Consider the following 26,025-nt stretch of genomic DNA (forward strand, 5'->3'; position numbering starts at 1 on the left):
AAAAAACAACGATTTACGACAACAACAGGTGCGGTAAAGCCTTACCAACCACCGTGTCGACGATAATAACGCCCATTGAAGACACTGCGAACGGGTCGTTTCATCATTAACCCCGCGCTTTATGATTTTATCACTAGTGCATCAGCTACATTCGTCAGGATTTCATAATATCAATCCGCCAGGTCGTGACCCCCCCGCTACCACCATCTTAAAATAAAACGTTCGCCTTTACATAATTTTAAGTATTGTTATTTTAGACTGTTTATCGTATGTTTCGGACTAAACAGATGTGAATACACGTGCATAAAATCGATTTGCGCAGGAAAAGAGATCATTTTGGTGTGTCTGTTGTCATGGTAACCACTAAGCGTCAAAATATGGCGTCTTTGCTGAGATACTGTTTGAAACGCTGGACAGGGTCCACCTCCCACTAAAGACTTCTACCAGTTTGTTATCACACAAAAGGAGGTATTTAGAATGAAATGATGATGATTCCTCTGGGATAAATATTTAAATGTGGTGGTCAATTTTTGCATTACCTGCATTGCAAAAAACAATCGTCTCTCGTATCTGATCAGCAAAATGTATTGTGATGTTACATATCTTGTCATCAGTTAACATAAATACCAGTGTTTATACATTTTGCTGGAATTTTTGTTAGTCATATTAGGCATAATGTTTCCTAACCCTTAATTGCCAACAGGTTATATGGAGGTGGTGGAAGATCTCAGTTCGGTCTGAATTCAGAGGAGCACCACCTGGAGAAATAAAGCAGTTCCACCATGACTTTTTGAATGAAGCAAGGTTGCAGGGTAAAGATCCAGCTTCCGTTGGTCTTCAGCTAAATTATGTCATTTGAGTTGTAACCGTGAATGTCGTCATGATATATTTGTGATTTTAGAGCAGCAGTGTTTGGCACCAGGATTCTGGACTACACTTTGGCTCTGTGTCGAGGGCATGTCGACTACCTGGAGCGTTTACCTGACAAGCTGCTCCTAAAAATCCTTTCCTACATATCCTTACAGGACATTGGCCAAACCTCAAGCAGGTTTAGAAGGGTTAGACCACTACCCTGTCCCTTTCTCCTTTGCTTTTTGAGCGAAATTAAGATTGCATATCAATCAGATCATATTTATGTAACTGATGTTTTAAGAACATTGTAAGAATGTAGTGATTTACTAGTAGTGGTCACTGCAAAGGAAAGCATCACCACTTTAACCTTTGTCATGCATTGTTTGGGCTACAGAAATGATAGCGTATGATATTTGTATTCATCTGTTAATGTGCATGTGTAACTCGGAGGAGATCTGGAGGCAGGCTGTGATGGGTCATTGTGATATGATAACTGAACACATGGAGATGCTGGCGAATGTCATGGGATGGAAGAACATCTTCTTTAAGTTTTACTATAATAAAGAACATGCCAGCACGGCCTATCCTGCTGAGGAAGAAGACAAAGCCAATACTGAATCTCCGTGAGCTATTAAAACAACTCTCGGTCAGTCAAAAAAACAATCTTATGATCTTAAAGTGTTCATTAGTCTATTTCTGTCTTTTCATGCTTGCAGGTATTGATAAAAAACAAGTTTTTGAAACATTCTAATTCAGACCAGTTGTGCTGTGCTATGACCGCCAAAGTATTAAATATCCAAGTATTAATTTGTTATTTTTAATGTATATAATCCATAATTATTCATGTAACTCGAAAGTATTGGCCGTTTCTCAACCGGAAGGCTGCATCCTCCGGAGGTCGCATTTGTAGGCTGCATACGTCATTTTATTTTATAATATTAACAGTTATAAATTTGACCATTATTCTTAGTTAAGTGTAAGTTGTTGTAATATGCTTTTGACTGTATGTAATGCTCAGTTAACTGGAATAAACCAGGCTCGATGACGTATGCAGCCTGCAAATGCGACCTCCGAAGGATGCAGCCTTCCTTTTGAGAAATGGCCTACATGTATATTCACTATTTCTGTCACCCAAGACCGCTTTGTTTTGTCGCACTCTAACCGCACGTCTGCCCTCTAGCGGTGACTGTTGGGCTCTATTCATTAACTGCACTGTTGAAAGAGACAAGCAGATGGCGCAAGTTAATAAAGTGAGTGAATGTGCAAAACCAATGAAACGAGCTTTCACTCTAGAGATGGTTAAAATAAAGTTCACACTAAACATTAAATCACTCAAAAAGATGAGCCTTACTTTATAAGTGTAAGTGATTTTTAAATGAGAAGTCAGAGTATTTTTAGATGATCTATTTAAGGAAAATGCCTCGTTTAGTTTAAAAACATACAAGAGACAAAGGAAGTCAATTTCTGTATAGACACATTGCTAAATAAAAAAAATTGTTCACTGAACTCACATTAATCCATTGTTGTCACCCCATAAGGGATAAACTGTCACAATCTGGTGTTGACTTGAGAAGAATTTTACTAGGTAAAAAGGAAGTTCCACAACAGATTTTTGATATTTAAGGGGCAGTCGTGGCCTAATGGATAGAGAGTTAGATTTGTAACCTGAAAGTCGTGGGTTCGAATCTCACATCCGGCAGGGATTGTAGGTGGGGGAGTGAATAACCAACACTCTCTCCACCCTCAATACCACGACTGAGGTGAGACCCTTGAGCAAGACACCGAACTCCCAACCCCCACTGCTCCGGGTGTATGTTCTCTACTGTGTGTACACTTGGATGGGTTAAATGCAGAGCACAAATTCCGAGTATGGGTCATCATACTTGTCCACACACCACTTCCCTTTCTCCTATATTTAATGGCTTTTAAGTACTGTGTAAACGATCATGAAATCCAGTAAGCCTTGTGCAGGTTGTACTATCATTTGGCCTGTAGGTGGTGACAAGTGACTGTCTTAATATGAGTGATCCACTGATTCAACCTCATTGATTAATTTAGGAATGAAACACTACTTGTGTGTTGCTCGAGAAAAAAAATAAAACAAACATGATGAAAGTTACTTAGTATTAATGTCTTGTTTATTGAACTGCTGTATAAAAGTATTAACGCATTCACATTATTCATACTACAAACCGAATTCTGGAAATGTTGGGACGTTTTTTAAATTTGAAAAAAATTTAAACTAAAAGTCTTTCAAATCACATGGGCCAACATTTTATTCACAACAGAACATATAGAACATAAATGTTTATCCAGTTAATTTCAAATTTGATGCCTGCTACAGGTCACAAAAAAGTTGGCATGGGGGAAATAAAGGGCTGGAAAAAAAAAATCAGCAGGGAGAACATCTAGCAACTAAATAGGTTAATTGACATCAGGTCTGTAACGTGAGTAGCTATAAAAGGGATGTCTTAGAGAGGCAGATTCTCTCAGAAGTAAAGATGGGCAGAGGCTCTCCAATCTGTGAAAGAGTGAGTAAAAAGATTGTGGAATATTTTAAAAACAACATTCCTCAACGTCAAATTGCAAAGGCTTTGCAAATCTCTACAGTGCATAACATCATCAAAAGATTCAAAGAAACTGGAGAAATCTGTGCGCAAGGGACAAGGCCGAAGACCTTTGCTGGATGCCCTTGATCTTCGGGCCCTCAGACGACACTGCATCACTCATCGGTACGATTCTGTCACTGACATTACTAAATGGGCCCAGGAATACTTCCAGAAACCACTGTCGGTAAACACAATCCGCCATGCCATCTGCAGATGCCAACTAAAGCTCTATCATGCAAGAAGGAAGTCATATGTGAACATGGTCCAGAAGCGCCGTCTTGTCCTGTGGGCCAAGGCTCATTTAAAATGGACTGTTTCAAAGTGGAAAAGTGTTCTATGGTCAGACGAGTCCAAATTTGACTTTCTTTCAATCACAGATGCCGTGTCCTCCGGGCTAAAGAGGAGGGACACCTTCCAGCGTGTTATCAGCATTCAGTTCAAAAGCCAGCATCTCTGATGGTATGGGGGTGCATAAGTGCACACAGTATGGGCAGCTTGCATGTTTTGGAAGGCACTATGAATGCTGAAAGGTATATAAAGGTTTTAGAGCAACGTATGCTCTCCTCCAGATGACGTCTATTTCAGGAAAGGCCTTGTGTATTTCAGCAGGACAATGCAAAACCACATACTGCAGCTATAACAGCATGGCTTCATAGTAGAAGAGTCCGGGTGCTGAATCGGCCTGCAGTCCTGATCTTTCCCCTATAGGGAACATTTGGCGCATTAAACAAAAAATACGTCAAAGACGACCACAAACTCTTCAGCAGCTGGAAACCTAAATCAGGCAAGAATGTGACAAAATTCCAACACCAAAACTCCAGAAACTCATAACCTCGATGCCCAGACATCTTCAAACTGTTTTGAAAAGAAGAGGAGATGCTACACCATGGTAAACATGCCCCCGTCCCAACTATTTTGAGACCTGTAGCAGGCATCAAATTTGAAATGAGCTCATTTTGTGCATAAAATTTCTCAGTTGAAACATTTGTTATGTTATCTATGTTCTATTATGAATAAAATATTGGCTCATGTGATTTGAAATTCTTTTAGTTTTCGTTTTATTCAAATTTTAAAAGCGTCCCAACATTTCAGGAATTCAGGTTGTAGCAATACCGCAGTACACAGTGCTGACAGTATTACTGACTATTAGAGGACAGCCTGATATTGCTTAGCTATAAAACTGAAACATTTATAACACGTCCAGACTTGCCATTTGCTTTTTCAGTTAAAAGAGTGATTTTTTTTTTCTGATCTTGTTTACCCAGAAGTTACATCATAAAAAAATATATATACTGTATATATGATATAAGGATTTTATTATTAAGGTCATAATTCACAACCGTTATTCTAATCTATGACTATATCTATGGCCTGAGTGTTTGAAACCGTCATACAAAATTAATACTCATGAAAACACAAATTTGTTAATTAGAGTTCGGAATCAAAACTATTATTGAACCAGCCCTTGTAAAAAGTAAGAAATTAGTACATAGCCTACAGTTGTTGTTTTTTTTGTTTTTTTTACTTTGTTATTAAGAAACACCCCCACACACACACATATGTTTGTTTCTGTGAATTGTGGGGACTTTCCATTGACTTCTATTACTTTTATACTGGCCAAATTATATTTTCTATCCCCTAACCCTAAACCTACCCCTTACAGGAAATCTGTTTGCATTGTTACACTTTCAGATAAACGCCATTTACTATCTAAAAAAAATAAAAAAATTCCCTTGGACCGCAGGCTGGTCCCCACAATGTCAAAAATGTCAGGTTTTACTATCCTTGTGGGGACATTTGGTCCCCACAATGTAGCATAAACAAGTACACACACACACACACACACACACACACATACATACACACACACTTCTGCCCTACTAATAGCTGAATATGAAGTCAGACATCTATAAACAACAGTGTTTAACAATACACTTAAGTCACGATTCGATACATGATACTGATCTCACAATACGATACTATTAAAGGGGTTTCTATCATGATCTAATTGCTTGAGCGGTGCTTTCCCCCCAAATTCAGAAGCATGGAAATGTATTTACATTTGTAATAGTCAAAGCCAAATGATATAATACACAGTAGAATTTTTAAAAATGAAAATTTAAGAGAGACAAAAGAATAATTAGGGAGAATCAAATTATGAATAATTTACTTCCATTGTGTAAATAATAGATAGTTATGTAATCCATAAAAAAAAATCTGATAATAAGCATTTTAAAATGTATTATACTCTAATTGCAAGTACTTAATTTATGGAATCTGGTTACGTAATCCAGATTACATGAAATCAGTTACTACCCAGCTCTGTCAATAATATGCATTTAGAAATCAGACACCGTTTACGTTCTAAATGTGTCTTATTGTGAATTTCCTCTTAATGCCAACTCATTTCTATATAGTAATAGTGATACTCGCCTTAGCAAACACCCACAACAGAATTAAATTATTCATCTGTGCTCATCCTGACAGAATTATCTACAGATTCCAGAGTTTGTAACATTTCAAAACCGTTTGAGAGGAAGCCCAGCTTTCCCTCTTTTTCTTTCCGTTGCTTCTCCCTCCTTTTTCCAACCCCTCCCTCCCATCTCTCTCTCAGTACAGCAACTTGATGACGCAGCAGTGACAGAGGCCTGTGGAATGATTGCTGGGCTGAGAGAATAACAGAGAGGCGCTGCTTTGGCCGGCCTTGACACTCAAACACACACACACACAACGGCACAAAGGAAGTACTGCTGAGAGAGAGCAGCTGATCTGGCCCTGAAGGAGAAACTGTGCTGCAGAGTCTCTATCCTTCGCTGTCCTCTCAACCATGGCAGAACTAACTGATCTCACCCTGGGCCAGACTGTTTACATCTACAGCTGCTCAGATATGGAAGAGGAGGAGGAATAGATCAGGTATATATCAGCCCCGCTCACTCAGAACTCTTTTTCGCTCTCTTACTCACTCTACTAACACACAGAGAGATTGTGAGCTGTTGTCCAGTAATGCTGACTAAAAAGATGTGCTAAAAGTGTTCCGCTGTGGGGCTAGCGAAGCGATCGAGTGGCCATGAGAGAAATGAGTGTGTTTGTGCTAGCTTGTTTTGACGTCGTTTAAGTGCGTTTCTCTTGATTACGTTCCAATAAAGGCGGGCCTTACTGTAATAGTGACATAATAACATTGTAAACCGCAAAAAACTAAATGTTATCTGCACTATAATCTGGGTATTTATATAACTGTGCAACTTTTAAATGGTCACAACATGAAATTTTGTAAAATAGTCAAATCATGCATACTACAAATTGCAGGATTGGATCACGTACTGAGTTCTTCTGCATGATGACCACCAGGGGGCACATCAATGTAGTTCCTCGCACAGACCCACATTTAATCGCACCGACAGGGACCAGAGAAAAGACGATCTCGATTACAAGGAGCGGTATGAACAAACGTCAGGTTGGTAAAGGGATTTTAATCTTACTGGGTTATTTAAAGAGCTTTAGTAACTTGATGGCAGGAAATGTAAAACTGCAGCCTGCCTTTATGTTTTTGTTCCAGGAAGACGACAATATTATTGTGGTTATGCGTACAGTATGTGATATTCATGTTTGATTTTCATTTGTTTGTCTTTTGTGTATTCACATTTCAGCTGAATAGCTCACTGCTAGAATTTGGTTTCATGAGCGGCAATGTTTCCATCTATAATTCATTACAAAACACTGCGGCCCACATATTGACCTAGGCCTCATCTTGATCGTCAGAGCGATTCAGCATAGTGTTCAGGTTGTTTTCTTTCACTTTTTTACGTTATACTTAAGGCGATGTAGCTCATTTGTACCGTGGTTTACTGTAGGACTCACTTTGACAGGCCTCTGACGTGTTAGCATCTTTGATGCTTTCAGGGCCACACATATTATTGAGTGACAAAAAACAAAAGCACTTGTCTGCTAACGGTTCACTGCATACTTGATATGACTCAGTGATGACTGTGCTGTGGCTGGTATGGCGGAGCTCCTTACACCCCGAGGTTATTTAGAAGCAGTGTGTCGCACTGCAGAAAAATTCACTGCAACCATTTTTTTCAGAGGCAAATCACTTGCTACAACATAATAGTCTTCAACTTTCCTTTTTATTAGGAGTTCAGGCAATACTAGCAGGAAGTGCCCTAAACTGAAATAGAAATGTTATCTATAATCTACTCGTGTAAATATTCTTAGAATAGAAATGTGCTGTCCCTCCAGTGAAGAAATACTGCCAGCTTTGATGAAGAAAACACCTATAACATCCTTTATTTTGCAAGTTTATTTTAAATTACATATATTGGAATATATAATACACATATAAATTTTTAAAATGTATACACAACAATAAATCAGAACTAATAACAGAAAATATAAAAACTAAATATAGCAACATAGTATTATATTGCTGTATTTACTATTATGTTATTAATAGTGAATAATATAGCTTATTCATAAACTCTAAGTAAATTTGGTTTTTAAAAAATGGCCCAATGTTAATATGAAGGAATTGTCTGTGGTGTTTTACCTGTATTTTTAATTATCTTGTGGTTTATAGTTAAAAGCAATTTCCGTAAACCTTAAAGGGATAGTTCACCCAAAAATGAAAATTCTGTCATTAATTACTCACCCTCATGTCGTTCCAGACCTGTATGACCTTTGTTCATCTTAGGAACACAAATTAAGCTTTCTGGCCCTGCATAGACAGCAACTGAACTGACATGTTCATGGCTAAGAAAGGTAGTTAGGACATCGTTAAAATAGTCCATTGGACATCAGGGGTTCAATCATAATGCGGCGTGGTACTCTCGCTTGACGACTAACAAGAAAAGAAGAAATTGTTGAATGAAGTTGTTGTTTTTGTTGTCTTTGCGCACAAAATGTGCGCAAACTTTTGACTTTTGCTTGAACTTTCCAAGTTTTTTTCATTTTTTGTTTCATTTTATAGTTCTTGCAGTTAGTATATTTATATAGCTAGATAAAATAGATTACTATTTGTAATGTACTAGAAAATAAGTGAAGTGACGTGACATACGGCCAAGTATGGTGACCCATACTCTGAATTTGTGCTCTGCTATTAACCCATCCAAAGTGCACACACACAGCAGTGAACACACACACACCGTGAACACACACCCGGAGCAGTGGACAGTATAACAAAAAAGATCTTTGGAATGTGGCTTAATGGATGATTTGGCTTTTATTCCTTCGAGGACCAGGAATTGTCCCATTGGAAACAGCTATTACCGTTTTCTGCCCAACACTTTTAATAAAGGTGCATCACGATGCCATAGAAGAACCTTTTTGTCTAAATGTTTCCATAAAGAACCTTTAACATCTGAAGAACCTTTCTGTTTCACAAAAGGTTCGTTGTGGCGAAAGAAGGTTCTTCAGATTATAAAAAAGGTAAGAAAGACATGGTTCTTCAAAGAACTTTTGACTGAATGGTTCTTTGTGGAACCAAAAATGGTTCTTCTATGGCATCGCTGTGAAGAACCTTTTAAGCACCTTTATTTTTAAGAGTGAATGAACAACACAAGCCATTACCGTCACTGCTATTTTAACGCAGACAATATTGCGCAAAATATAGATTCTCTATAGATAAGCTGATTAATTTGCACGACATGTACAGGCCTGAAAATCACAATTGTCTTTAATTCCCAGTGTTTTCCCAGTTTCTAACAATTGTAGACACATTGATAGATGAAATTTAAGATGTAACCGAGCTATTTATTCAAAAGATCAAATAATTTGATATTCCTAGATATGCATAAGGAAACTGAGAGGTTGTGGGCTGGATAGTTCAGTGATCAATCTAGTCTTTGGTTCTTATTTCACCATCAGTGGTTCACTAATAAAACAATCTGGGAGCTGAACTCAGGCCAGAGCACTAGTGAATGCAGCCTTTGTTACAGCAGCTTGTCTTCATGGCACCCACGTAATCAGCACTCAGCCCTGTTTCCAGAAATAACCACTGGTATCTGGGCATTAGGTTCACATGCTGCACCACGAGCTGAAGGAGGCGGCCTTCTGCAAACTTTAAAGAGACACTCCACTGACTTTAAAAGCAGGCCTGGTACATCAGATCAAGAGCTTATTAGACGGAAAACGAAATAAATATAGTCTAATATAGTGAAATACACCCTTCTTATTGATGCTATCCACTTTGTGTTCTCATTTAAATGTGGAAATAGAATTAAGATATTGAGAAAATTTTTAACTCTTTCAAGCAATTTTGTGACTCTGATCATGTGATGCTTCAATGTCAGAAGGTCAAATTTTATTGTTCCCATTGAAGCACAAAAGGCTCACATCATGATCATCAGGTTTTGTTCAGCTCAAGTTACTCACACTTGTTATGCTGATAATGTAATTTATAATGAAAATGTTACATTAAATTAAGAATATAAATAAGACTTTTCACCAGTGGTCTTAGATCTCAGATTACAAGGAATTCATTTCTATACAATGTCCATTATAATTGGATTTGAATGAAATGAGAAGTTGGAGTATGTATAATCTCTTGTGCCAGTCTTGGATGCTTACGCTAGAGCTGTGGGTGCAACATCATGCAAATGAATAGTTTTCAGTTACCAATGCCATTGTGGAAATGCCTTATTAGCAGTCATCCATGATTAGTTTATTATGCTAGTGAACATTTCCAATAATACAAGGGTTAATTGAGATGACGCAAATGTGGAAAAGTTTTTTAGGCTACTGATATGACTGCAGTCATCTCATATTTAGTACAATTGATGATATGAGTAGGCCTAAACAAAATTTAGTGAGAAAAAATATTCATATTATTACTTTGAGTAATAATATTACATTTATTAATATTAATGTGATTAAAATATGCTAGAAAACAGACAAAGAAAAAGAAAAGAAACTTAGGTATGCACATGATTTATGCACAGTATTTTATTTACAGTCTTCACCCTGAATAAAGACATACCCAGTTTGGGCCATGAAGTATAATAACCCATGCAGATGAAATGTGAAGCAGCGCCTCCCTGTCCATTTTCTCCCGTTCCCTCCCACCCGTCTCCTCCCTCTCTCATGCTCTCTGCAGAACAGCCGCATCCCTTTGCATCAATCAGCAGCCATGTTGAAGGTGAACCTACTGTCCTCCACCACCTTTCCACTTCCTCCTGATCTCTCGTTCTCTGTTCGATGCTCTTGTTCGCTCACCCTCCGTCAGCGTCTGTATCTCAGTTTAATGTCTTATCCTCTTAACCTTTTGCTGAAACCTCTTCCTAGTGGTCCGCCATGTTGTCTTCCCCACGTCTTCCTGTCCCTGTCTCAAATCAACCGTTTCTGCTTGCTCATGCACTCTCTCATCCTCTCTTTCTTCTCGGCTGCTCGCTCTCCTTCTGTTTGACATCAGAAATGTGCGATGAAGAAGCAGACTGTGCAGTCTCTCTCGCTCTCTCTCTCGTTCTTTCTCTCACACCCACCCACCCGCCACTACAAAGATGCACGCACAAAGATGTCGCTGCAGCGGTAACGGTGCTGCTTAGACACACCAGCAAATGTGCATAAACACGTACTGGACCAGAGAAAAGCATGTTTCATTAGGTGGGCAAGGGGCAGACGGAGAACCCGATGCATGTGTGCGCCTGTGCATTTAAATTCATAAGCTTTTTTTGGAGGAGCGAGGGGGGCTCATCTGAAATAGCACCACCCGGACCGCCATTATTTATTCTACGTGATGGAAAATGTCAAAAGCTGCCTCATGCCAGGTGCCGTTTTTGTTTTGACACCAGTGGTTGCGTTGCTGCATCCACCTTGCACGGCATGCAAGCGCTCCTCACGTGTTAGCAAGCTGATCCGTTTTCCCCACGTGCGCTCTCGTTCCGGCTACTCTTTTGCAGTGGTTAATGAAGTTGCAGTGCTTGCTAGCACGCCGCATCTCTTTTCCGCTGCTAATAATGCACAGACAGCAGCAGAGCTGCCCTGCCTGACCATTTATAAACTACACAGTGGGCGAAAAGACCCTTGTGGCCAGCTAGCGAGCGCACGGAAGGAACGAGACCTATAGCGGGGTGCAGTGGAGCAGACTGATGCCCCCTGCCACCTCTAGACTTGGTGTCTCACGCAGAGAGGGCACTGGGACTAGGGTGAACCAAAAAGAGAGAGAGTGTGTGTGTGTGTGAAAGAGAGAGAGCAAGCCGGATAGACTTATAGGAGAGACTACGATCGCAGCAGAGAGCAGCAAGTGATGAGTTGAATCTAAAAAAAAAAAAAAGCTGTAACACTTTCGCCTGCAAACGAAACATCTCTTTCCAGCCATCAGTGGATCGCAGGAACAAGAAAGGCGTGAGCGATGTTTTCCGCTCTCCGTCCACTGAAGCGATTTCTCTGATTAACTGAAATAAAGGTACGTTCAGCATGCTTTTCCCTCCAGTTTCAAACAGACACAGTCGAGCCCGTTTTTGCAGGGCAGCGCATCAAGACTCATGTGGTTTTATCTGTAAAAATGAAAGCTAATGTTTCGTTCTTTGTCTGACTGGACATTTCATACTCGTAGGGAAATGTTTCTCTTAATAGTACTTAATAGTTTGAGGGAAGGCAGGGGATTTTAATTTTTCCGCCATTTCGCTCATCTGGTATGGTAAGTCATGTTGAGGGTGTGGCAGGTAGATAAAATCACAGACAACAAATGCCATTTTACGCCTATAAAAACGCCTTACGGCATTAAACGAAAGCTTCGACAACTGAAAATAACATTTAAATTTCATGTTTTTCTTTTTTCACGTAAAAGGGCCCTTCAACTTAAATTAGCATTACCATCCAGCTCTGTGAGTCTATGGGATGTGATTTTGACTGCGTACTAGTCTACTAAACACCCACACACACACACCAATACAGATAACAGTGATCCCCAGCGATTGTCCTCAGCTTCTGCTAAATGCTACCAGGGCTTTCCAACATGGTGCAATCTGTAAGAACGGTCCGTGTTTCTCTGGACGGAAAACACAACTGCCTGCTCAGTCGCCATTCATACAAATCCCAATAAGTGCTGCGCCACAGCATGTTGCCGTGACAACGGAGGCCTGTCAGACAGGGAGCAGGCGGATGTTTTCCCAGCTATTAAGAGTGGTCTGCTTCTCCCGTTCAGTGCAATCATACACAAACAGTAGAGATTAAAAAAGATCTTCGGCAGCATCTTACATACAAATCTGGCACGCTGTTACATCCAGACTGTTTCAGCTGTTGTTTAATGCTCAGTAAAGGTACAGGCTGAACAATAATGCTGTGTCATGATGTTTTTGATCAGCAAAGGCAGATATATGTAAGATGTCTTCTTTCCGGTTTGGTTGTTTCCTTTCTCATTATGAGCAAATGCATCAGGGCGACCACAGAACAGCTTGAGGAAATGTACTTCAAAACTAGTTTATCTGTTCAGAAACTGAGCGATGAGCAGACAAAGGCTTTGCTTGTCAGTCATTTTAATATTGATAATTAATAATGTTCTTAGAATTTAGACTCTAAAATCTATAATCGCAAACAAGATCAACCTCTACTGTCTAACAGAACATCACAGGTGGCCATTTTACTTTGTACCAAGATGTTTTTGTCGTGGTTTCAAAATGGCCGCTCTGTTGAAAGAAAACAACCTCTCAACACAACCTTTACCTTATCGCCAGACGTGCATACATTACTGAAAAAACAAAACATCTGCTCATTGCAGAGCGTTTATGCTAAATACATGCTTGAACATGGCCAATTTACTGCAAATGTTCCACAATAGCAAACTTTCTACAAATGATTGATATTCCCCTTGGACCATCCATGGGATTGATGCAAGGTTAAAGTGACCAACATCTGAGCATGCGTCTAAAAAGCAAATGTGCATATTTGGCAATTAAAAAGGTTGTTCGACGCACAATTTTTTTTATTTAATGAGTCACACAAGGGTCCCTGAAAATGCCTAAAAATGACATTGCAGTGACTCGTTTGAATAATAATGTGGACATTCCATGATCATCACAGAAAAGGGGCATCGTACAGAAAGAGAGCAAGACAGAAGAGAAAGTAGTGCAAATGAGAGACAGGGAAAAAACAATCTATATTAAAAACTGCATTCACTTTGAGAATTTTGCTGCCCTCCATGTCGCATTTGTTATATTTTGTTGGTGCATTATGAGCACTGCTGCATCTGACATATATCCACTTCGCAGCGGCAGGTCAGTCTTCCTCCTGGGGTGCACTCGAACTGGAAATAGATAGTGAGAAGCAGAAATGGGTCAGCTTGCTAGGATAAATATTCAAAAGCTTTTGTGTTCCTGTACCACCAGGACGATGTAGAATCTGACCTTTGTTCATTTCCTCATTGTGCTACTATGTAGATTAGTCAGCTAGAGTCAAACAAGTTTCATGCACTTGGTCGCTGACAGAAGACAAATTTGAAATGACAATAAAAAATTAACTCCGCATATGCTATACAAATACGGTCAATAAAATACAGTATCTGTTATTATTCTGTTTTATGCCTTGTTTTTGCTAATCCATGTCTTTTGCTTATCCTTTTGTCTCTGTCAAACGTTTCCCTCCCATGACCTAATTGTGTTCAGCTGTGTTTTGCTCCCTCATTAGTTCTTGTTTGTACTGGATATAGCTCCTGTCTGTTGGTGCCTTCGAGTGCACCTGGTAAGATCTTACTTCAGAGTAAGGAAATCGTAATTAAGTCATGTCATTTAAGTCTGCTGTTGTTAGAAATAAAATATAGATGTAGCCATAAATAAATAAATGTTTTTTTATATTTTTCATTTCACATTTTATTTCAAAATTATACAGATTTTTGTAGAAGACAAATTTATTACATATATTTATGTGTTATAATAATTATAATTAATAATATATAATTATATATTATTATCCTTGATCTTTTCCTGGCAGCCTGAATCCAGGAAATAACTTGAAATAATGATGTATCAGGTCATGTTATTATTGTTTTTGGATTTATTTTTTCTGTATTCTATGTTTAAAAGGGATTCTTCAGCCCAAAATAAAGTCTGTCATCATTTACTCACCCTCATGTTGTTCTAAATCTCTGTGACTTTGTCTTCTGTGGAACATAAAAGATGTTTTGAGAAATGCCTCTGTTTTTTTGTCCATAAAATGAATGGGCTCCAATGTTGTTTGGTTTCCATCGTTATTTAATGTTCAGCAGATGAAAAAGTCATAAATGTGCAACAAGTTTGGGTGAGCAAATGAGTGGGGCATCATTTTTGAGTTGGCTTATCAGGAGGAGTAAATTGTTCAGGAACATACAGATGCTTGAAGGTGAAATAACTCTGAAAAGGAATGGCATTATCAGCCTTAAAGCCCGGTACACACCAAGCCGACGCAGACGAACTAGTGGTGACGAAAGCACACTGCGGGGTCGGCTCATGTCGGCAGCATCTGGGTCCAAAGTTGCCCTGACACACCAAGCCGGCGCTCGACACCCGACGGGCAAGTAGCATGTCCGTTCTGCGCTTTTCTCGTGCACTGGTTCGCCAGCTGAACAGCCAATCAGAATGATCAGATAGCCCGACTGACCAACGAGCTCCGACGCCGATTCAACATGTGGAATCAGCTGAAAAAAAGCAGACGAGGCCCAACTTCAGCCGACGGCGCAGAACACACTGAGAAAACTTAAGTCGGCCAACGAACAAAAACTGGACGACGGCTTGGTGTGTACCGGGCTTTAGGATCTAGACTGCCAGGAAGTCAAAGTCTGCTCATTGCAGCAGTCAGGGCCAAGTTAAGCCTAATCTTCCTAATCAAACTTACCAGTTTAACTTATTATATTAATATATTAAGCAATGTCAGCGTGAACTTTAGTATTCATGCGTTAGACCAGGTCAACTTCACTCCTAGTGAAGCAAGAAAACCATACGTGCCATGCCATCATGTTTCCAAAGAAACATTGCTAACAGAAGCACAGCAGACTCGGCAATGACAAACATGCTGAAGCTTGTTTAGTTAGGAACGCATCAGCAAATACAGACGATAAATACATCATCCCTTGAATAGCTATTTTTATGGTTGACCATTGAGCATTTCTGTAGCTCAAACAGTTTAGCATGATGCTAGTGACACCAAGGAAATGGGTTTCATTCCTAGGGACAGCATTAACTAATGAAATGTACACCTTGAATCCAGTATTTGCCGCTTTGGATTAAAGAGTCCATCAAATACATAAATATTCATCTAGATGCATACAAAATTAGCCTACATCGGTTTCATTTAGTGCCACTAGTTCCACCTTTTCCCATGCCCTACTAGTGCTGGGTTACAGCCCACGTTGGCCTTTGGTATAATGCGGCCCTGGCATTAATTATGCCTTGATTTTGAGCAATATATTTTACTCAGTGGAAGTGCTATAGAGGACAGAACTTTCCCAGCCATGAATTCTTGCTCACTTCCTCTATTAGACAATGGGGATTATAGTGTGTCTTTCAGCACATGCCTTCATGCGTAGAGCAACGATGAGCAACAAGTCATCGTTCCAAACATAAGTCATTATTCAGTGAACCACGCTGCCCTAAAAATAAATACCAAATGGAGATGAAAAAGGTCTGTGGCAAAAACTATTTGAGGCACTTTGCAGGTCCTAAGTAGTCTGCTAGTAGATCCAAATTTTTGCTTACGTTGTTTAAAACGAATCACCAATTGAGATCTTGCTATCGTCTTGGCATATTTATAGGATACTGACCAAGCATCTTTTAGTGCGAGTTGAAGAAGATTTTAATATGCCTTAGAAACAGGACATAGAAGGGTGGGGAAGGTTTTGTAAAACAGGAAGTCTACTAGTTGCTACAAAATTGTCTGTTCAATTCTTGAGCTGTACCACGGTTCACAATTTTTAATGGTACTCAGAAAATAGCCAATTTTACCTGACAGATCTGAATGAATTAATGTTCTGAATTTCTGAAATATTAGTCTCTGTGACTGCTTTCAGAATATTGTCATATTCTTTGATTAGTCAAAAATACTTCAATACACTTTCTGCCTGTCAGTCCTTTCATGTGTTTCTGTCTCTGATTACAGTGGTTTTTATGGTATAGTGGTTTGTTTGCAGGGCAGGATTTTGGACAAGAGCTGGTCTGATTAATTCAGTGACGAAGTCTGGTGGACATTCCAGGACTAACATACAGCATGTTTAAAAAATAGATTTTCTGAGTCACTCCACAGGATTTAGTGATTAAAATGTCAAAATTGTTTAGACACATGTTCAATGTCCAATATAAATTCTGGTTATTTCTGACAACAGACCCTAGTCAGATGATATCTACCTCATATTTATATCCAAACATAATTTGGATAACAAACCGTTTTTAATTTGTATTCATTTTGATGTATTTCTGTGTATCACATGTGATGGATTAAATTATTCTAATGCTGCCAGGTGAGCCATCTCCCACAGCCCAGGTGTTAGCTCCTGAAGCGGACAAAAGGAGCGTTCTCAATGAGTCATCTTGTATGGAACATCTCACCCTTGCTCAGTCTAGACTCTCTTTGATGACTCTGCCAGGTCATACCAGGTATAGCAAAGGATGAAATTGGTTGATGAAGGGGTTATCTGACTAATAAGTCTATTTTTAGCCTGTCAGAGAGAAAAAAAGTATATTTAAAATATTGCTGTAGAAAACATTTAGTTTGAAGGACTGTATTTATGCATATTGTTGCTGTTCTTTAAGTGCTTTTCTTATGTGCAGTTGTTTCTTTGTTTTATGCTCTTCTTTGTGCATGTATCAATGTGTGCTTACCTTGTACAAAGTATGCTTCTGTAATCTTGCGAGCAAAAATAAATAAATGAGAGGAAGCTCAGATCAAGGTAGTAAGATGAGGAGAAGACATGAGGGTAGTATGAGGACTGTCATGGTAGTACGCAAACATCCTTAGTAATAAATCTCTACTGGCTTCATCTTTACCTCATTTCCTTGCATCACAACAACATCAAATGTAAGATGATATGCATCTGTCGTTGCACAATGTACCATAACTTACATGGTCATGATCAAAGTTTTTTGTATAACAATTGAATATATTACAGTTTGGTTGTTGATGTTATGAGCTAACCACATCTGCTAAACAATGTATGTTATACTAACTACACTGGCTTCATTTGATAACTGCTTTATAGACGTGATGATGGTGAATAAAGTGGTGTAAGAGATGTGTCATGCTGCCATCTAGTGGTCTGATATGATTACATTAGAGTCGTCTATTAATTAAACTTTTCTTTTCATTCTGTGGTTTAAAATGTCTCCTTGCTATTCTACTGTCTTTTTATTAATAGTTAAATGTCATGTTGTGGTTAAATATGTATTTGTTTAATGTGGTTACATTTATTTATTGATTTTTTTTAAAAACCATACAATCCTAATGTTGTTTCAAACCTTTATGCATTTCATGGTAACACTTTATTTTAAGGTGTCTTTGTTACACAGGTTACATGTATTTACTATTATAATAACAGCTAATTATGGATAATTGCATGTGATACTGTAAGTAACCCTAAAGCAAACCCTAATTCTAAACCTAACCTTATAGTAAGTACATGTATAGTTAATTAATATTACTCAGTACTTAATGGTATAATTACACTGTAACAATGACACCTTAAGATAAAGTGTAACCCATTTCATTCTTCTGTGGAACACCGTGAAGTTTCTTGTTTTGTGCTCTGCAGAAGGAAAAGTGTCATACAGTTTTAGAACAGCACATCGTGAGGTTGGGAAAATTAATTTCAATTTTTGGGTGAACTATACATTTAAAGGGTTACTCCACCCCAAAATGAAAATTTTGTCATTAATCATTTACCCCCATGTCATTCCAAACCCACTGTGTACGCTGTTCTATGTCAGCTGCGCTACATGAATACGTCTTCTATGTTTATTTACGCTTTGATTTGAACAAAAACAGCGTACCTGTGTGGCGTGTGGTCATACTTTTCTGGGCCTTGACAGTGGTATTTACTTGGCAGTCAATGGGACAGTCACAGGCCTCCCGGTTTTCATCCAAAATATCTTAAATTGTTTTCCGAAGATGAACAAAAGGAACGATGTGGGGGTAAGTTATTAATGACAAAATTGTCATTTTGGGGTGGAGTAACCCTTTAAGTCATCATCATCCATGAACACAGCATCTTGCTATTGAATGTTATTGACTTGTTATTGAACAATGACTAAGTATACTGAATACCTCATTAAATTCCCAGTTAAACAAATTACTGATGTTTAGAAACAGAGGTGTTATGCTATTATATCAAAGTATCTGTGATTTTTATTTTTTTTTACCCAGATTTAAAATATAGTTTGGTTGTTTTTTTTTACCTGTTTGTTTCTCCTCTGCAGATGACTGTGGTCAACCCCAGCACTCTTGGTCTGGTGGACAGTTCCCACCCCCAAGCTGTCCTCAGTCATCTTAGTGAACAACATTCACAAGGCCTATTCTGTGATGTAATAATCGTCGTAGAGGATGTCAAATTCCGGGCTCACCGCAACATACTGGCTGCTACAAGTGGATATTTTCGTAATGCATTCAAAACGCCTGAGGTCTACACATCCAGCCAGGTGCTGGAGCTAACAGACCTAAAATCTGAAGTCTTTGCTAGCATCCTGAACTTCATCTACAATGCCAGAGTGGAGTCAAGTAGTACAGAGGACAGTAGGTCTTTGGTGGCAGCTGGAAAGCGTTTAGGAATTCCCTTTCTGGAGAAATTGCTAGACTCTGAAAGGCAGAGCTCTGGTCTCTTGCAACGCCAAGCCTCGGCAGGCTGCGGAAGATCAAACAGTCAGTCAAAGTTGGCAGACACATGCACACTGAAAAAAGAAACCCTCAAGCCTGAGGAGTTAGACTGCTCTAAAGGCCCAAGGATCACCAATGCTTTCTCCATTACTGAGGTTGAGGCAGTAAACAACCCATTTTCTACACTGGATAACTGTAAAAAAGTTACTGAGGGACTTGAGGAAGGGCATCTTCCTTCTAGCGCCCAAGATACAAGCATATCACCCACAGAGAGTGAGCCTGCCAATGCCCTAACTGAGCACTCATATGCAGTGAGCCAGGGGCAAGAATCTAAAGAGGTTAACCAGGAGAATGATAACAGAACCATCATACCTGTCGTGCCACCAGCTAAGACTTTGGTGACCCATAGACTTGGACCTTTAAAGAAGCGTCGTATACGTGGTAACGGTATTCCGCCTCTCTCAAGTGAGCCAGTTGCAACTGTAACCACTATTACAGGCACATCTGTAGTGGAAAAGGCTACTGTTGCTCCATTATCTTCCTCCCAGTTGTCCTCAGATGCAGCACCAGAAATACATTCCAGCTTCGATCTGTTGCCACCACTTGACATTACACCCTCTCAGGATGCAGAGCCACCCTGCCTCAGTCCTCAGAATACACCTAATGTCTCCACCTTCTGCTGCCAGCAATGCCCTGAGACCTTTAGCGACTCAGCCCTTCTCACCATTCACATGCAAATACACAAGAGATTTGTCAGCCATTTGTTTTGCAAGTACTGCCGTAAAAAGTTCATGCATCTGAAAAGATTGCGCAATCACGAGCAGGTTTGTGTGAAATCTCTAAAAGGCCCATCTGAGTTAGAGACAAATAATAAAGATTCTTTGAGAGTCCCAGTCTCTAATGGTACATCTAATGCAAATACCACACAACACTCTTTACCTCCACCAGATCTCCATATCCCTTTAAATTTAGAACCCACATTGACTAGTCCCCTTGAGATGTCTCAGGATCAAGTTAATGGGACCTTAAAAACAAATAGCACTTCAAGGACTTATAAATGTTCTGTATGCAAACGGGCTTATGTGACCCTTTCCAGCCTAAAAAGACATGAGAATGTACACTCATGGCATAGAGCCTATCCTTGCCACTACTGCAACAAAGTTTTTGCTCTGGCTGAATACCGCACCAAGCATGAGATCTGGCATACCGGGGATCGCCGGTACCAGTGCATTTTCTGCTTGGAGACCTTCTTGACTTATTACATCCTCAAGAATCACCAGAAGACCTTTCATGGCATTGATCCACAGCTGGCTGTCAATAAAAAATCAGCAAATGGTGGATTCAAGAGTAGTGTCTACCCCATAAAGCTTTACAGGCTTCTCCCAATGAAGTTTAGAAAGAAACGTTACAAGTCATACAGTCAGACATACTCTGAAGGGATCGAGGGCAATGATGAGTCCTACAGTGCACCTCTGGGCAGCTGTTCCCCCAACACTCTTTTTGACAGCACAGTACCGACAACTAATTCAGATGGTGTTAGTGCTCAGTCCTTATTTTCAATGCCAGTGACATTCATGGCCACTCCGAAAATGATGGCATCAGAAACGCCTCGCATCAGCTTTGACAAACCGTGTGACCAAAACTTAGGATTTCCTGTGCCATCTGATACAGACCAGCCTCTGAAACACCTCTCCACTGATTTCAGGAAAAAGTCTGGATTTGATGGAAAAGGGTCACCGCTCTTCAGCTACAGATTTACAGATTCTTCAAAAGCAATACAGAAAAACACAGGGTCCTCTCTGATTACGCTTGGAAGTGACAGAGATTCTCCAACAGAGAAAAACACAGAAAACAGCACAGACATTCTTCCATTCCTCAACTTACCATCCGTGTGCTCCTTCGAAGGGTTGAGCAAGCTGAGTGAACTGTCAGCAGCAGCACAAACCATTGAGGACATGGCTAATCAGCTGTTGCAAGCGAGACCTGAGAGCATAACAGCCGATCAAGCGCCTAGTGGAAAGACAGAAACGTACATTGCTAAGCCTGCATGTCCAGGCCCATCAGTTGACAACCAAGTCCTTCCCCTCTGCCAAATAACTGTGAAAATTGGCAACGAGGCAATTGTTCGACGAAAAATAAAAGGCTCAAAGCTATTTCCAAAGAAGAGGAAAAGGAAAAGCTGGAGACAAGAGGGTATAGGTCAAAGAAGCCTTGCAGAGGAGAGTATTGGAAGTCCAAGTTTGAGGGTGAGGGAAGAAGTCACAACCTCAGTTACAGAAAAAGAAACATATGATGACCCAAATGATCCTGAAACCGACAAACTATGGCGTCCCTATTACACATATAAACCTAAAAAGAAGAGTAAGAAACTGAAAGGAAAACGAACAAGGATAAAACATCTGAGATGCTACACTAGGCCCTTGTCACCTGAAGCCAACTTCAGAGAAACACCGTTCTGTCCAGACGAGAGGATTTCAGCAGACCACTGTGGGATCAGGAGGGAGCCAAGGCATAGCAGCCAAAAGGAAGCTTTCCCCTGCCACAGTTGTGAGAGCTCTTTCGCTAGCCAGACCTCCCTCAGCATGCACATCATCAGCTGCCATCAGCCACACTGCAGAATATGTGGTAAACAATGTCCCCCTGAAGACACATCCAGCACAGCTGGGCCCACTGGAGAGGATAGTGGTGACTTTATCTGCAAGAGCTGCACTGAGGATGGCTCCTGTTTCAGTTCAGATGTGACGTCCCCTAGCCTGAGCATGGAAAAGCGCTATAGATGTTCTTACTGCCCACAACGATTCCTTTACCTTGCCACCAAGAAAAGTCATGAGAAAAAACATCTAGAAAAGTCAGGTAAAGGACACAATTGCAGGTATTGCTCAAAGGTATGTAAATCAGCAGTGCTGTTGAGTGTGCACGAGAGCAAGCACATCAAGGCAGAAGATGGAGAAGATCCAAACATGACATGTAAAATAACCAGTTCACTTTCTACAGGTAAAGAGCGCAAAGGACTGATCAAACCCGAGCCTTGGGAAAGCATGTATACCAGCTCAGAGATAAAGCCAAAGATAGGGGAACCTATGGACATAGAAACTGAGGGGAATTATCCTACACTCAACAGTGTCTTCAAGAAAACATCTTTGTCATTTCCTTATGCGCCAGATAGGTCTTTTAGTCCCCTTTCCCCAGAAATAAAGAAGACGACGTCCAAGAAAAAAAGCATTTTGGAACGTTCTAAAGGATTTGGATTTGAGGGGCACAGACAGGACTCTGTAATATGGGGACAACAGGATTGACCTCCCAACACAGGTACAACCAAGTAAAGTGCTGACTCTGTCCAATCTGTCAGCCAAGAATGCCTGTAACCAAAGGAACTTCCCAACAGCCTACAGTTGCTCAAGTCAGAACAGCATTTCTGCAAAGAGGAACCTTGTTTTCACACCCACGACAGGAAGGAAATGCATCTCCTGCTGATGTCACATAGAATAATGACATAAGTGAAAAAAACGCACATGAAAGTATGAGGAGGTTGGCGTAGTGACTTTGCATTCAAGAGGACTTGTGAGATGTAAATATAGAGTATTTTTGGTCGTTCACAAGAAATACTATTGGTAGTTTTCTGTGTTTTTCTATGAGAAAAGAAGTGGTTTATTTTTATACGTTTTTGTCCAAGTCAAGTGGATCTTCCCTATTCCATTGCTCATTGTGTTGTACTCTATGCATCAAGTAAAGTGAACGACTAGCAGCACCTTACAGTAAAGATAACTGCGAGTGATTGTACTTTTATTGTAACATAACACCAATACCACCATTTCAATCTGTTTGTTGCACAAAAATGCATTAATAACTCTGATTATACTGATAAATACTAAAAATGATTTTCCAGAATATACCAAATGTTTTACCTTTCATTTATAAAATTATATAATTTTGTGAAATACAACAAATCATGAAATAAAAAAATACAGTAACAAAAATAACACAACACAAGTCATGTTATTAAGTATATCACAAAATGTTGTTAAACTTGTTGTAATATTGTAAAATATAATAATGTTAGCCACAGTTATGGACTTATTAAATATGGACATGAAAACAAGGCTGCAAAAGATCGACGACCAGTCCATGCAATAGGATGTAATCACAGACTATTTAAAATGACAAGTTTACATATTACAAATAGGTCATTTTGTTTTTTGCACAGTATGACACAGTTGCCTTGTTTTCATTTGTGGCACATTAAAAACGGCATCTACTATTGACTAAGGTTTATTGCAATGTTGGCTGGGTTTCCTCAATATCAAATGCCAGTTTTCTGCAATTGGAACACAAGTATATTTCATCACATTCAAATTTTTAAATATATTATTAGAATCCATAAATAATAAATACAAGAAGCATGGAGAGGATGACTTAGAGAGAGAGAGCCAGAAAGAGAATGAGTGAAATTGCAGACTTGTAAGAGCGAACTCTGTTTATTCATTCAGATTGTCTCTCTCACTATGTCTTTGGGCCTCCATGCTGACCCATCTGAGAAGCTCATTCCAGTTTCTCTGTCGGTCCTCCACACAATGCCGCATTCACAGTGTCCTGTCTGGGCCCACGTGACACCAGTGCCAGATGTTCTGAACTCTCCACCACCGTCAGCTCCACTCTCTGGAGATATGCTGGTAGCAGGTTTGTGCCCAAAACCGAAAGCCTATCAGTACAATGTCTGTGAAGGTTTTCATTCATTCCAGGTCATCATGGGAATGTCTGGTACTTCATTCATCTGTACCCGAACTTTGTTTTACATTTTTCAAAAACTCCACCAGACAGCCTATCAGCTCCTTATCTGTTGTACATGCCTAATCCATCAGAAAACATCTGCCATCTGCTCAAATAGGCTAGTGAACATTCAAGTGGAGATTGTCATACAAAAACAATACATTACAAAGGAGTAATTTTATATTAAACACAATGCTGTGACATTTGAAGTCTACAAATATGACAAGTTTACAAAAGCAAAGGTGCAACACTTCATAAGTTTTCATTTTATTCCATAGTTTAAATATGATGCAGATTATATATACAGTATAATGCCCTAACAAGAAATGAACAGCTCTGCACAGGTAATATACATGGGATATGATTCCTGCTCAACAGTAAGGTTTTTCGGAGCAAAAACAAAACTTAAGAGACATTGCTGAACCAGCATCCACTAGACCAATCTTCAGAAACACTGATAGCATGGTCATGCTGCATGGGCTAAGAAATCAGAACAACATAAAATTTGTAATTTGATTAATACCAATGGAATGGAATGCAGTGTCTGCGCTTGCTTGGCCATTTGTTGTGGAAAAATAAGGAAAGTGTGTCCAGCTAAATTCAATTAGTATTTTGTTAGATGGGTATAAAAAAGCTTAGTTTATCGCGGCAGCGTGAAGGCCTCCTCATGTGAAGACCGAACAGTGTAAAAACCATCGACTCTACCGTGTGACTCCACCGGGCTGGGACACCGGCAAAGGATATAAGTATCGCTTTTCATTTCTCCTCTTTTCTACTACTTGTTTCACTTCTGATTCAGTTTTTAACCATTTCTTACTATGTGTAAGTAAGTTGTTGTTTTGAGCATGTGTGTTTGGCAGTGTTATTTCTTAGGATATCTGACAAACTATACTATCGTGATTTGTACTTTTTTATCTATTTTAATTTTAGTTAAATAATGTCTGAATTTATTATGTATGTATTTTATTAAGTTTTAGTTTTATTTGAGTTATTTTAATACTTCAACAAACTAAATGAAATAATTGAATTTATAAATATGTATGTATATATATTTATGTATGTGTGTGGTTGTACATATATATAGTTGTTGATTTTTTGGTGTTTGGCTTAGTGTTATGTTAGAATCGTTATATTTTGTTCTTTAATATTTTGAATTTTTTTTTAGCTTTATTTTTTTGTTTTTCATTTAAATGTTAAGTTCTGAAATTTTGTATGCATTTGTCATTTTTATTTAATTTCTTTATTTTTAAAATGTGCATAGGTAGTATTTATAAAGTTTTAGGTTTTAGTTGTGGATCTGTTTTTAGTTGTTTTAATACTACAATTGATTGCTTCAGATAAAAGCGTCTACTAAATGACTAAACAATAATTACAATGTATGGTTTTCACATTTCTTCGTACATTTCTTCAACTTTCCAAAATTGAAAAACAAACAAACATGAATTATGGCAGTCGAATGTCCAGGTGCAGTGGTGTTGACAATATTGTAATTTTATACTAGGCTAATATAGCACAATATATTTGTTATAAATGCACTTATTGCTATTAAATAATGAAAATATGTTTTAAAAAGTTGATTTCGGATGTTACGCTAATTGTTCTGGAAATGCATTTTCACATTTTAAAAAGGGTTGCTATACAGTCTGATTATTGGCAATATAGTATTATAACATGATTATTATTATCACATTGTTATACTGGCTCATAAAAGTAAAATAATTAAACAATGTTTTAAAAATATCTAACATCACACAGACCGTGGATGGTGCAAAGTTTTACTATTAACGTGTTTGTTTTCAGGAGATAGGCCAGCACTGAAACTTAAAATGCCTTTAAGGAGAAAGTTTAAACAATTTAAAAACAAACCACTAGTAACTATTACTGTACTGATTTCCAAACTATCCACAAAGACCGTTTCAAACCTGACTAGCATGCTCTTTAGGCTGTCAGCTCACTAGGTTTTAAAACACAAGGGGTTCTTTCGTTCCTCTGCTCTGTAGCTGGTCCTCCACAAGGGCTTCCGTGTGTTTTGACT

At 39.0% G+C, this 26,025-nt stretch overlaps 1 protein-coding gene across 2 annotated transcripts; it reads left to right on the forward strand.

Annotated features, from left to right (window-relative positions):
• The first annotated feature begins 6,076 nt into the window (after positions 1-6,076).
• LOC306888774 (zinc finger and BTB domain-containing protein 38-like) lies at positions 6,077-23,479 on the forward strand. 2 transcript variants are annotated; one of them, XM_079447217.1, is made up of 4 exons: positions 6,168-6,374; positions 6,768-6,915; positions 16,879-17,014; positions 18,830-23,175. In XM_079447217.1, the coding sequence occupies exon 4, from the start codon at positions 18,830-18,832 to the stop codon at positions 22,517-22,519; it is 3,690 nt and encodes a 1,229-aa protein (XP_079303343.1). In that variant the 5' UTR covers positions 6,168-6,374; positions 6,768-6,915; positions 16,879-17,014; the 3' UTR covers positions 22,520-23,175. The 2 variants fall into 2 exon arrangements, with proteins under 2 accessions (XP_079303342.1, XP_079303343.1); XM_079447216.1 differs by lacking the exon at positions 16,879-17,014 and having other exon boundaries at positions 6,077-6,374; positions 18,830-23,479.
• Positions 23,480-26,025: the final 2,546 nt, after the last annotated feature.

This window comes from Barbus barbus (assembly GCF_936440315.1).
Source record: "Barbus barbus genome assembly, chromosome: 22".
Taxonomy (NCBI): Eukaryota; Metazoa; Chordata; class Actinopteri; order Cypriniformes; family Cyprinidae; genus Barbus; species Barbus barbus.

Bases quoted from the DNA above. Each gene is read 5' to 3' on its own strand.
- LOC306888774 (XM_079447216.1), top strand. From the start codon at position 6,796: ATGATGACCACCAGGGGGCACATCAATGTAGTTCCTCGCACAGACCCA. The intron at 6,916-18,829 runs GTTGGTAAAGGG...TCTCCTCTGCAG, and splicing joins GCGGTATGAACAAACGTCAG to ATGACTGTGGTCAACCCCAG.